The 14,109-nt window shown below is 48.5% G+C and overlaps 1 protein-coding gene across 1 annotated transcript in view; it reads right to left on the reverse strand.

Annotated features, from left to right (window-relative positions):
- GPD1L (glycerol-3-phosphate dehydrogenase 1 like) overlaps nt 1-13,903 on the reverse strand; it is a 57,720-nt gene extending 43,817 nt beyond the window's left edge. Inside the window, exon 1 of the mRNA XM_030329252.1 lies at nt 13,685-13,903. Coding sequence (XP_030185112.1) covers nt 13,685-13,731 — 47 coding nt within the window. The 5' untranslated portion in view covers nt 13,732-13,903. The remainder of the gene's footprint in view (nt 1-13,684) is intronic.
- Nucleotides 13,904-14,109: the final 206 nt, after the last annotated feature.

Below are 14,109 nucleotides of genomic sequence, written 5' to 3' on the forward strand. Positions count from 1 at the left end.
GAAAGAAATTAAACTCACTTGGGCAGAAGAGAAAAAGCATTCAATTATAATTGAGAAGAATCCTGTTCTGACTCTGATTCAAGCACTGGGTTTATAACTTAACAGGTGATGTCCTATCAGCCACAAGCCATTGGAAGCGTAGTTGTTTTCACCTGGAAGGAACACCCTCTCCACCCCCCGTGATCAGAAAAGCCCCCAGCATTTGGTACAAGGTCAAAAACAGCACCCCTTGAAACTAGTAAGCATCAACCTATCTTGGAAGACAGTATCACAGGCAGAAGAGAAACCCACCTAGAAGACGACATAAAAATAAAACCTGGAGTGTACTCCAAGCCTCCGAGGCAACCAGGCTCTGTTTCACATCCATCATGAGATTAAAATGTAGCTACCGTACTGGTGAAGTGCAAAAGCCTAAGTTACAGTCGTAATGGAAATCCAAGGACCTGAGTGACTTCCAGAAAAGGAGCAGGGCAAGGGCGCGAGGCTCAGATGCCTGGGTATTTGGTCCCCCCAGCAGACGTCCACCCAGCCGGCCTCTCGCCCAACAAACTCCCGGTTTATCCTGCATCTCTGTTCCCCAAGCACATTCTGGTAACTAATTGGCATCCCACAGGCTTTGCCACAGGGGAAGAGAAGGCACTCCAACTAGTTGACACGGGTCATCTGGACAAGGGACACGGGTCTGGGGCTGGTGGCCACCGCAGCAGCTCTGTTCCTGGTCAGCCCAGGCATCTCTGTGCCCATCTCACGACGCTGAGTGCACAGTGGGCCACGGGCGGCTGATTCAGCCGGGATGACTGTGAATGGAGAAAGTCACTTTCCTGGTGCGGGAAGCAAGTCCTTCTACCTCGTTCACGTCTCTGAGTGGGTGGTAAGCTTTTGAGAGCAGAGAACACATCACCTTTTCTCTACTGAATCACTGGCATCTAGCCCAATGTGTTATACACAGTAGGCGCCCAGTAAATATGTGATAACGGGGATGAATGAGTGCACGGGTGATTGGATGAAGTTATTGGTGAGACCAGGGAGGAGGCAGAACAAGATCCCTGGATGACCTCGCGTGTAACGTAACTGGAGTTTCCCTACTTATTTTTGTCATGTCATTTTCAGCACCCACGAACCCCAAAGGATGTACAGACATGGTCTGATGGGCTTAGTGCTTAACAGTTGCAACAGTCATTTGAATTTGCGGAACTAACTCATTTCAGCAGATGCTACAGGTTTGCCTTTGGCTGCAGATGCTTGGTTTCCCCAAGAGGAGTTTGTAAAGACAGGAGCAAATGTATCCCAGTGAGATCACACGGAGGGATCCAGTGGTTCTGGCTTATTTTCCTGCCGGATTTACTGCATTTGGATTCCTAGTGCCCAATGCCCCGTGTCAGTTTGCTCACTTGCCCAGAATCACACTTGCTCTCTGTGACCTTGTGGGAGTTACTCAATGCCCAGGAACGCCTCTGTGAGCCTGAGCTGTGACCGCCACGGGAGTTCATGAGCAGCTGTTTCCCAGATTAGCATTAGGGTGACAGTGATCGTGGGCAGCATCTTGGCCTCTCTTCTACAAAGCGTCAGGAGAATCGGATTAATAGGTATTTAGCTAACAAACTGTCCTGCTGGCTTCGAGTAAGAATTTCACAGGTAAAGGTACAGGGCTTTGATTTCTTTTGTGAGGGAGGGCAGCACCAAAGTCCGGGGCCTGTGGTGCAGAGCAGTAGTTCTCCAGGCTGGCGGCCCCGTCAGTCCCTGTGGCACTTTAAAAACTACTGAGGCCTGATCTGACTCCGGAAGTACAGGTTTCATTGGTCTGGGGTGTGGCCCGGGACTCCGGATTTCTAAAGCTCCCAGGTAATCTAATTTACAGCCAAAGTTGAGAACAACTAGGTTGGTTTATCCACTTATCTTAGGAAAGGGAAGGTGATCGGGATCGTGGGAAGAAGCATGGAGTTTAATTCAAGGACAAATGTAGCAAGGAGAAGAACAGAAACATTCTGGTGTCTGTAAGGCCTCGTCTTGTTCTTTCTGATTAACTTACACAATAATCTGCTTTTGTTTTTAAGATCAGTACTTAAAACACGGTATTTTATTGTTTTAAGCTCTTTTATAATCTGGTAAAATCTCCACATTGAACCAAATATTTTGTTTGCTATCCAGCTTTCTTTTCTTTTTCTAACATTTATTCATTTTTGAGAGACAGAGTGCAAGCAGGGCAGGGGCAGAGAGAGAGACAGACAGACAGAATCCGAAGCAGGCTCCAGGCTGAGCTGTCAGCACAGAACCTGACATGGGGCTCAAACTCATGAACCATGAGATCATGACCTGAGCTTAAGTCAGAAGCTTAACCGACTGAGCCACCCAGGTGCCCCTGCTGTCCACCTCTCTTCAGTATTGTTTACAAAACCACCAAAAGTATAATCCGCCTTGACATAACAAAAGCCATATATGACAAACCCTCAGCTGACATCATACTGAGTGTTCTCACCACCAAAAATGTGGAAAGGGGGCAGTCAGAAGCTTTTTATTTTAGGAAGTAAATGTTTATCATTTGTTTTTATTTTCTATTTTGTAATTTTCATTTTTATCCAAGATACTTATCACCTTGATTTGTGGTGGTTTCACAGGTATGTCCGTATCTCCAAACCCATCAAACTGCACACAGTATGTCCAGTGATCTTTATGTATCAATTACACTTCAAAAAAGCTGTTTTTTTTTTTTTTTATTTTAAAAAAAAAAATTTTTTTTTTCAACGTTTATTTATTTTTGGGACAGAGAGAGACAGAGCATGAACGGGGGAGGGGCAGAGAGAGAGGGAGACACAGAATCGGAAACAGGCTCCAGGCTCTGAGCCATCAGCCCAGAGCCCGACTCGGGGCTCGAACTCACGGACCGCGAGATCGTGACCTGGCTGAAGTCGGACGCTTAACCGACTGCGCCACCCAGGCGCCCCAAAAAAGCTGTTTTTTTAAAAAAGGAAGTATGTATAATCTACACCCCAAACTCCTTTGTGACTCTGAAAGGATACTAGCTGTGTTCATTCCATAGGTATTATTACTTTTTTTTTTAATGTTTATTTGTTTCAGAAGAGAGAGAGAGAGAGTGAGAGAGAGAGAATGAGCAGGGGAGGGGCAGAGACAGAAGCCCAAGCAGGCTCTGCACCGTCAGCACAGAGCCTGACGCAGGGCTTGAACCCACGAATCGTGAGATCATGACCTGAGCAGAAGTCGAGTCACAGGCTTAACCGACTGAGCCACCCAGGCGCCCCCTACTTCTCACCAACATGAAGGAACAGGATCAAATAGAGCAAACGAAGTGCTCTGGAGGAACCTGAGTCTTTGGAAGGGACTGGAGGCTACTGCAAGTGATGTACCCTGTTCTAAAAAAAACACACAACAAACCACACAAAAAAACAAAAAACAACAAACAAAAAGGGGGCTGGCCTGCAGAGAGCCGGTCCAAAAACACTCACAGATACTAGAACTGAGCTTAAACTAAGAGTACTGGCTATAGTCCACGAAGGCAGTTCGTACGTGGCTTGCTTGTGGCTGGAGCGGGGCTTCCCCGGCCACACTGGCGGAGCTCCCCATGTGTTGTGCCACTGCACAAGCATAGCCAGGCACGGATCTCCCACTGCAGGGGTCAAGGGCGCAGGCAGCCATTTTCACACCTGGCCCGGCTCATTCATCTCCAAAACGACAGGTGGGACAGCAACCTTTCAGGTCCTTTCCGGGTCTATGACTGCGTCCAGTGTTTTCCCAGGTGAGGAACAGGTGTACCCCCGGTTGGCTGAGTGCTACTCCCACACACGCCACCAAAGGACACTGACTCACTTGTGCCCTTTCAACTCCTATGGCCCTCTGAGAGAGTGTAGAATGTCTCATTTAAGTGCTGCTGTGTTGTCCCCACCTCTCTAGCATGTGCTAGTTTCCCTTCTTCACAAAGTCGCCAAGTGCCTCAGACTCTGAGCCTTGGCAGGGGGCAAGTAGTATTTGGCAAGAAATCTGTAACACTGTTCTGTTTTCGTTCTACTGGTTGTTGCCACCTCCTACATGTGATATTTACAGTAGTGATAGAAGGTTTTCCTTTAAAGTCAACTTTTAAGCAAAGTGTAATAAGCAAATAACGCAGGGGTGAAACAGAGCCAAAGCCATAAGGGTGGAGCCTGCAAGATAGAAGTTTAATCCTGTCCAAACTTTTGACCTTGAAGATTAAGACAGGGAGGGTCGGAGTCACTCTGACCTTCTATCATGCAACCAGGTACTGGCAGAACTGGAAGAGGGACTCAGGTCTGCTTGCGGCCAGTCCTGAGTCCTTACCTAGATGTATAAAATCACATTTCCCGAGAAACTGTGCGGACTAGGGGTGCCTGGGTGGCTCAGTCAGTTAAGCCACCGACTTCAGCTCAACTCATGATCTCGTGGTTCACGGAATTTGAGCCCCACATCGGGCTCTATGCTGACAGCCTGGAGCCTGCTTCGGATTCTGTGTCTCCTCTCTCTGTCCCTCCCCCACTCTCAAAAATAAATAAACAGAAAGAAGGAAAGAAAGGAAAGAAAAGAAAGAGAAAGAAAGAAAGAAAGAGAAAGAAGGAAAGAAAGAAAGAGAGAGAGAAAGAAAGAAAGAAGAGAAAGAAAGAGAAAGAAGGAAAGAAAGAAAGAAAGAGAGAGAGAGAGAGAGAGAGAGAGAGAGAGAAAGAAAGAAAGAAAGAAAGAAATCACGGAGACTGATTTGCAACTTCTACAATGCTATGCAAATGAGTTCAGAAGGGACACGCATGAGGAGGGATGTTCCAGTGCCAGCTACCTACTGGGACTTAAGATCTCCCTTTAATCTTTACTGCAGCCCCAAGAGAGGTCCTCATTATCCCCTTTAACTTTACAGGTGAATAAGCTGAGGATCAGACGGTAAGTTACCCAAAGGTTATGCTGCCCATCTAGAGCCAGCAGTTCTGATCCAGATCTGTCTCCAAAGCCCGCGCCTTCCGCCACTTTATATCTGCCTTGGTGCAGAGCCATCCTTTGTTGAAAATGCACGGTGCACACCTAACAAGTGTAGACACTGCTAGGCGAGTCCGCACCCTCATGGAGTTTGGAGAGTGGTGAATGGAAACCGGCGTCGCTGTGGCACGCGCACGAAGAAGAGTAACTGTGCCATGGTGACCAAAGTGGCTAAGCAGATGACGCGGTGACACATCAGAGAGGTCAGGGAGAGCTGGGAGGAAGCACGGTGGGGAGAGGGCTTCACCTTGCGGAGGTGCGGAGCCTTCCAGGCCCTGGAGCAAAGGTGCGGGAACAGGTGGGGCCCAGAGATTATCTTCGGCTTTTACCTGGAACCAACACTAGTAGGCACAGGAGGAGGAGGGGGGAGGAGGAAAGAGCGGGAGAGGGGGAAGGGGAGAGGTCAAGGAAGGAAAGGGAGAGACAGGGGAGGAGCCAGTGGGGGAGAAAGGGAGGGAGAGGATGGCATTGCAGGGGAGGGAGGAGAAGGTGCAGAGGGCAGGGGTGGGGGCCAGCCCAGAAAGGGGTAGGCCTACCAGATGTCAGGCACTGGTTTTTGTTGCCGTTTTTATTGAAATAGCATTGACATATAACATTGTGTAAGTTTAAGATGTACAACTTGTTGATTTGATACATTTATATACTGCAATAAGATTACCACCAAAGCACTACTTTAAACATCTTACCCATATTATGTTTCATTCCTCAGCAACCCTTTGAGGAATTGATATTATCATCATATATAATGATTATTACGTAGTATATGTATTACATATATTACAATATCCATCTGTTATTATCCCCATTTTTTACATGAAGAAACCGAAGCCCAGAGACCACCCAGGTAGACCAAGAGTCACACTCCAGGCCATGTCTTCAACACTCTGCTCTCCCTCCCTGGGTCCCAGCTGGATAAGACACCCACCTGCTGGAGGTCCTAACCTCCAGCTTGGCATGCCCACCTGACCCCTTGGCATTCACTCTCTTGCCTTCTGGCCCCTTCTTCTCTAAAGGGCTGAGTATTTTCAGCAGGCTGGGGATGTGCTCCATCAGCCAGGGAATGGCCACCTATCAAGTTAGGAGCAAACTTGACAGAATTCTTCACAGAGTGCAAAATCCTTCTTGGCCAGAAAGGACCCTCCAGTCCCTCCTTCTTGTTACTAAGGAAACTGAGGCCCAACGAGAAGAATTAACAAGGGTTCAGCCAGATTTTCCACATTCCATGCCCCAGTCTCTTCTAGAGCTGATCCTAACTATGGAACCAACAGAAAAGGGTGGTCAATTTTGTTTTAAATAACATCTGCTTTTATACTCATAAAAGCAATACATGAAAGATGAAAAGACAATTATGAATAATCTCACCACCCAGGGAGAACTACTGTTAACATTTTGTGTAATTCTTTGCGTTCAAGGGCTTTTTAAAGTACAATCAAATGCCAGAGTATTAGATGCAAATGTGAAAAATGAAGTATTTTAAAAACTGATTCAACTTGGTGAATGTTCATTTGATCTCTGGATAGGGAAGCTTTCTAAGCTTAAAATCAAAGGAAGAAACCACAGAGGAAAAAAGATCAATGTGAACAACTTCACAAAGAAAAGGAGGGGGGAAACATGAAAAAAGCCTTTCCATCTATCAAAATTCAAAAGGGCTGAAGAAAAAGCTTAAGGTAGAATGTTACATTTAACCAAAAAAAAAAAAAAAAAGAATGCAAAATTGTACACTCCACATGACGGGCAATTAACAAAATACATACCACCTCGCACCCATTAAGATGGTTACTACAGGGGAAAAAAAAACCCAAACAAACCCAGAAAATAACGAATGTTAGTGAACGTGTGTGGAAATTGGAACCCTTGTGCACTGCTGGTGGGAATGTAAAACAGGGCAATTGTTATGGAAAGCAACACAGTGGTTGGCCAAAAAACCAAAAATAGAATTACTGTATTATCCAACAATTCCACCTCACGGTGTGTACCCAAGAGAACTGAAAGCAGGCCCTCAGATGTTTGCACACCCATATTCAGACCCATTACAGTGGTCCCCCTCATCTGCCCTTTCCATTCTGTGGTTTCATTTACCCCCCACCCCCACCCCCTGGTGCCAGGTCCCTGGTGTGGGCAGATAGCCGGCCATCTCTCGTCACCACAAGAAAGGCGACGACAGGACACTTAGGTATTTTGAGAGTGATGAACCACATTCACGTAACTTTTATTACAGTCTCTTGTTTTAATTGTTCTATTTTATTCGTTATTATCGTTAATCTCTTACTGTGCCTAATTTATACATTAAACTTTGTCATTGGTACATACGTAGAGGAAAGAACACAGTATTTACAGGATTCTGTACTATCTGCTGAGGGTGGAAGAAACCCAAGTGTCCACTAATGGATGAATGAATAAACAAAATGTCCTACATAAACACAGTGAAATATTTTTCAGCCTTAAAAGGGAAACACATTTTGACACGCTACACCAGGAATGAGCCTTGAGGACATTATGCTAAGTGAAGTAAGCCAGCTACAAGAAAGACAAATACTGTATGGTCCCACTTACACGAGGTACCATAATTATAGGAACTCCCTCTCGCTGCTGGCGGAATCTAACCACCAAATAGAGAAGTCCGAACTAGCCTGCTGACGAATGAGAGACACACAGCCCAGTCACTCCTGTCAGCTGGCAGGAGCCTACTCCCTGCCAGACACGCCAAGGACGTCACCTAGGACCAAGAATCCCAGGCAACCCATCACTGGACTGCAGTCTTATGAGTGAGACCAGGCTAGACCAGCAGAAGAAGTTCCCAGCTTAGTTCGGATTGTTGATCCCAAGAATCATGAATGTCTCTCAAAAAATAAATAAATGTTTAAAAAAATTAAAAAAAAAATGGATTGAGTTCCCAGCTCCCAAATGTGGAAAGGACTGAGCCCCAAAAGACAATGATGGCAACCGAAATTTAAGAAAAGAGAGTGGGTTCACCAAGGCAATGCTCAGAGATTAAGGAGTGAAAGTTGGAAGTGACAGATTTTTCACTCAGATGTAAGGTTTTTCTAACAATTTGCTAGATTAATTTTAGGAAGATGAGTTGCCTTAAAAATAGTAAACTATGATCATCTGCCATGTGTACAAGAGGGGGAGTGCCTGCTCTGGAGGGAAACAATGATTTTCAAGGCGTCCTTTCAATCTGTTCATTCTTTCTTTCTTTCTTTTTTGAAGATTTTATTTTTAAGTAATCTCTCCACCCAGCGTGGAGCTCAAACCCACAACGCCGAGATCAAGAGTTCCGTGTTCTACCAGCTAAGCCAGCCAGGTGCCCCTCAATTTGATTTTTCTTTTTTTCCCCTGTTTTTTAAGTAGGCCTCACACCCAGTGTGGAGCTTGAGCTCACAACCGTGAGATCATGACCTGAGCTGAATTCAAGGGTCAGACGCTCAACCGACTGAAACACCCAGGCACCCCCAATTTGATTTCTCTTGATTGGAATACTGTTATATTAACTTTTGTTGGGAGGGTCAGATAGGAGATAGTCAATATTTCTACGACAGTGAGGTCTGTCCTCAGGTACACGAATGCTTCTCTCTGAAAAGGACAAGAATTTATGGAAACACAGCCATTAAGCATCGAAGCTTCGACTCCACCTTATGAACCACTGACCTCAAACGGTCTTCTCTTGACCTCCATTTTGTCACCTAAAATAGGGGTAATATAGTACCGCACAGACTTGTTAGGAGGCTTAAATGAAGAAATGCACACACCTGACATACAGAAAATGACCTCCCAGGGAGGGAAGGAAGCGGAATAGGATAAGGCTGGAAGAGGTGAAAGGTCAGAGAGAACTGAGGGCTTCTAACACAGCCCTAACAAGCAGCCATGATTTTTTATACCGATCTTCTTCAGCTGATGATGGGGTTATGTCCCAATAGATCCACTGTAAGTTTAACACATCCTAAAATACCTGGTATCCCTAACCTCTCGAACACCATAGCTTCAACAAGCCCCCGGCACTTCCATTAGCATACGGTTGGGCAAAAATACCGAACACAAAGCCTGTTTCACAAAGAAGCGCTGACTAGCTCAAGTAAATGGCTGAACCCCGCACTGAACGTGACAAACGGAACGGCCATGTGGATACAGAAGGGCTGTCCACGTACCGCTTGTTCACCCTCGTGACCGGTGGCTGGCCGGGGGCTGTAGCCGCTGCCTGGCACCATGCCAGGGGATCCACTGCATGGCACCAGCCCTGGAGAAGAGCCAAATCCACAATTCAAAGGGTGGTATCTACTGAATATCATAAATATTTTGTTTTAATGTTTATTTCTGAGAGGGAGGGAGAGAGAGACGGAGCATGAGCAGGGAAGGGGCAGAGACAGACGGAGACACAGATGTCGAAGCAGGCTCCAGGCTCCGAGCTGTGAGCACAGGGCCTGACGTGGGGCTAGAACCCACGAGCCGCGAGATCATGACCTGAGCCGAAGTCTGATACCTAACCGACGGAGCCACCCAGGCGCCCCTCTACTGAATACTTACAAAGCATAAAGTTGAAAAAGTGCAAGTCAAACCATCATACGTTGGGGACCTTCTGTACTGAACAGGGTTCAGTTAAGAGGTGATGGAAATGGGAGATTAAGTATCAGGGCTTTCTCTTTTTTTAGCTGTACAAACTTCTTACTCTGGTTCACAGAGGAACTCCGGATCTTTTCTCAGTTCAACTCCCACCCAGCCTGTCACTAAACTGTTCCTCCAGCTTCCAAAGCAGAGAGGTACATCAGTGCCACCTGGGGACAGGGAAGGGCTTATTTCTGACCCCAGAGGAGCTAATTTACAGCCACTCAGATGGCCTCTGAGTGGGCATGTAGCAAAACTCAGCACAGAAACTGAGTAACACAGACCAAACAGTGACAGAAGGGGGCTAAGGGCCACAGAGCTACATTCCAGATGGTTCCAGCAGACCAAAAAAAGATAGAGTCACACACATTCAGCTTCAGTCTTCAGTCCAAAGTAGGCCAAAGCTCTCCCTGACCTTCAGTCAAGCTGTGGGGTGATGGTGAAAACAAGGGCAAGAGATAACTCATCAAATTCCTCCTGCTGCGTATCAGTTACGTTCGTTGTCTTTTACCTTCTCTCCCTTCTCTGCCTCTGCTTTTTGGTCACAGTCCAACTGGATCATCTGGTGACCTAATGACGGTACCGGTCAAGGTTGATCCAATAAACACAGTGATAACGGTAGCTGACGTCTACTGAGTGCCAGTCTCTTTGCACTCTTCCTGAGTCATGCCATTTAATCCTGACCAAAATCCTAGATAGCAGGTACCAATATCATAACCAAGGATTCTTGAAGACACAGTTTGCTCAAGGCCTTACAGCTGCCAATAGGGGACCAGGACTGAAACCCAAGGAGTGGGAATCCCAAGCCCCTCCTTAGACCACTCATTGTACCACACTGCCTCCAAAGGAGGTTTGGGACTTGGACATAGGCTCCCTACCACCCAGAGGTTTGGGTGTAAATACAGCCCTGAGGTTTTAGTTCTAGCACTGAATCTTGCCCGGTGTCTGGGTCATTTTCCCAACCTCCTGGTAAAGAAACTTTGTTTCATCTTTGGAGGAACTTACGAAGCTTTAGGGTTTGTTTTGTTTTGTTTTGTTGTTGTTTTTCTGAGTTACCAGGGCCATGCAAAGTCATGCAGGTCAGGAAGCGCCGCCCTGCATCCGCCTCTGGCCTCCTGTCTCTGACCTGTCTACAGGAAAGGAGGTGCCAAAGGACAGGACAGGGGCATGTTATACAACCCCTTTATGTGACTCCCATGTCATTCCTGGCTGAAGCTCCCGGTCAAGTCAGCTAGATTCAGTCTTCCGTTGTCTGTATTGCAATTAATGATCGTTTACGTGGGGGAGGCACTCGAATGTGAGGATGACAGCTATGGGTTTAGATGTGACAACAGCTTTACTTACTTAAGCTCTCTCAGCTACTGCCAAGTCCCAAGTTTAAACACTGCTTAAGCCACTTCACATTCTGCAAGTAAGGATCAAATCTGGAAGGGCAGGTCCATCTTCTGGATAATATTTTAAAATTCGCAAAAGGCTAAAGTCCTGTAAGGAAAAAAAAAATCTGTCCCCACCGCAGGGAATATGAGTCATCAAGGGTAGGTAGTAGCCTCGGTGATAATTCTGATGCAAGTGGTCTTTGGACCACATTTTAAGAAACACTATTTAAAATGTAACATCTAGGGGCGCCTGGGTGGCGCAGTCGGTTAAGCGTCCGACTTCAGCCAGGTCACGATCTCGCGGTCCGTGAGTTCGAGCCCCGAGTCGGGCTCTGGGCTGATGGCTCAGAGCCTGGAGCCTGTTTCCGATTCTGTGTCTCCCTCTCTCTCTGCCCCTCCCCCGTTCATGCTCTGTCTCTCTCTGTCCCAAAAATAAATAAATGTTGAAAAAAAAAATTAAAAAAAAAAATAAAATGTAACATCTAATCTCGTGACAGATATTTCATTCCACTTTACGTTTCTTTTGAATTTATCTTCCAACTTATCTCAGCCCTGAAGGTAAATTCCTTTCAGGCAGGGATTATGTGCAATTGTGGAAAGGCCACAGGACCTACATGGGGCAAACACATGCCTACTGACCAGAGAGAGCTGAATGCCCCACAGGCCCTATGGAGCCTCCGCAAGCTGTTTTCAGTTCCTGAATTTCTGAATCTCTCCGGGGAGGTCGCGATCCTCTCTCTAGGACTGGAGTGGCTCCGCACCCAGGGCAGTGGCAGGGAAGCAACAATGTTCCTGTCTGATCCCATAATTAATGGAGCTGGGCAGCTGGCCTAAACCATCAGGATGGCACATTTCTCAATTGCTGTGCTCTAAGGTCACCAGCCAAGTTCTACTCCATTTCCTTGGGCTGAAGTGGGCCAAGAAAACAGTCAAGTACATCAGCGTGAAGTCGTGGGAAGGTAGCCAAATCCCACTGGAGGGGGCAGGAGGTTTGCTTCACTCCTCCAGCTCCAGGCCCAAACACAGCATGGCAAAGCTGTGCTACTTCGGCACCTTGCAAATTAGGAAAAGGCTCTGTCATCCGTGGTTCTGCGTCCTCTTACAGAAGAGGAAACCAGTGTCAAAAGAACATGTGCGAACAGTGCTTTTCCAGTCCCATGGCCAACAGGGCCGCTGTAATCTCATTCAAGTGACCTTGGGATCTAAACTGGCAAAGCCAACCTGCAAGTCCAAATGAAGTTTTGCAGTGGATAGGTACCAACTCCAATAAATGTTGCGTAGAACCCTGTGGTTGGTCGAAAAAGGGAGTTTACAGAAAAAGTCATAATACCCTAGTATTTGCAGGGCAGAGAAGGAAAGGGCTATATGTAAGCATTCACTTGCATCTGATAGGGTCTCTTCACAAAGGCCAGAAGCAACTGATAATACTGATTTTCCTCCAGGAGATAACCTGGGAAACAAGTCTGAGTGTAAGATATTTCACTGGGTTTTTTTTTTGTGGGGTGTTTGGTAACTTCTGGTTTTTGAATGTGAATATATTACATAATCAATATAATTACATTTTTAAAAATTAGTTTTCAAACATTCGTTTAATTTTTATTTAGCATATGCCGGGCACCAGGGTAGATGCTGTCCTCAAGAGCTGGATAGGGAGGGGTGGAAACAGATAATGAAATAAATCATTACTATGGGTGATGGCAGGCGGGGGGGGGGGGGCGGGTGGCACCGAGAGAGGCCACTGGCCTTGCCGATGGAAAAGTGGAGAACCAGATAAGGTTTACTTCAAGGACTGAAAGGGCACAACTCTGTACTATTTATTCTATACCAGTCCCTCGGATGTACGGGGAAAAAAAAAGTGCACAACAATGGGAAAGTAACTGAAAATATCAGAGGCTGTATTACATTCCGCTTCCTCCCTCCCACCTGGCCCCACTTTCCTCTACACTCACCCAACATACGAGAGAAGCAAAGTTTGATAAAGGGAACTAAAAGGGCTGACATTTACAAAGTGCTTAGAAGAGCGCCTGTCACAAAGTGCTGGTATAAATGTGAAAAGTCAAACAGAGCCTAACGGAGACGTGAAGCTTCGCAAATATCCCTCCCGAGAATTCCCAACGCCGCTGGACTACTCCGGGAGCCAGGCCTGTTGGAACTTGGATTTTCTTATCTGCACAACATTACTAAGATACAGGACGCATCAGAAGCGGTGGGCGAGACCCGCACTTGGAAGGGCAACGCTGGTCCCGCCCACGACCTGGGTGGCAAGCGCCCTGTAGCCCCCCCTCTCTGCCTTGGTTTCCTCAACAACGAAACTACAGTAAAAATGCTCGAGTCTCCACCAATTCCTCCACCCCGGCGATCCGCCGAGGAGAATGGAGAACGCTCTCAGAATGGTGCGCAAGACACCCGGGCGTGGCGAGCAGGTGGCCTCCGTGCGCCCGCCGCGCGGTGACGAGAGCGCAGACAGGTGCCCGCCGACGCGCAGTGCCCTCTCGCCGCGCTGCCCCCCGCGGGCACGCGGGCCCAGGGCCTCCCGGGCCAGTGCCTCGGCGCGGCCTCCCCGGGCGCGCGGTGCCCAGCCCGGCCGCGAGGCCGCCCGCCCCGCCTCCCTGCGCGCGGTGCCCGGTGCCCACGCTGCGGCGGGGACGCGCGGCCCTAGCCCGCCCGGGAGAGGGGCTTCCTGGAGGCGGAGCCCGCGCCGCCGGCCCGCCGCCGCTCACCAGTTCCCCGAGCCCACGATGCACACTTTCAGGGGAGCCGCTGCCATCGCCAGGCTGGAACGCAGCAGCCCGGCCCGTGCCTCCCCAGCCGGCCGCCCGCCTGCCTCCGCGCCCACGGCTTTGCCCACAGCGGCTCGCGAGGGCCCCGCCCCTCCCGCCTCTCCGCCAATGGCCGCGACCACCGCCGCCCGGGCGCCCCGGGCCACAGCTGACAGCCTGGGAGGGCCCGCCCAGCCACTCCCGAGAACCACTGCGCACGCCTGAGCCTGGCCGGCCTCCGGGCTCGGCTCCGGCGCCGACCCGCCCCTGCCCGAGGCATGCCGGGACTTGTAGTCCACGCCCCGCCGCCCTCCGCAGCCGCGTGCCCCCGGACAGCGGCCGCCGCCGCGCCACGTGCAGACGTGGGTGGTTGCGCCGCTGCTGTC

The sequence above is a fragment of the Lynx canadensis genome, chromosome C2 (assembly GCF_007474595.2).
Source record: "Lynx canadensis isolate LIC74 chromosome C2, mLynCan4.pri.v2, whole genome shotgun sequence".
NCBI lineage: Eukaryota > Metazoa > Chordata > Mammalia > Carnivora > Felidae > Lynx > Lynx canadensis.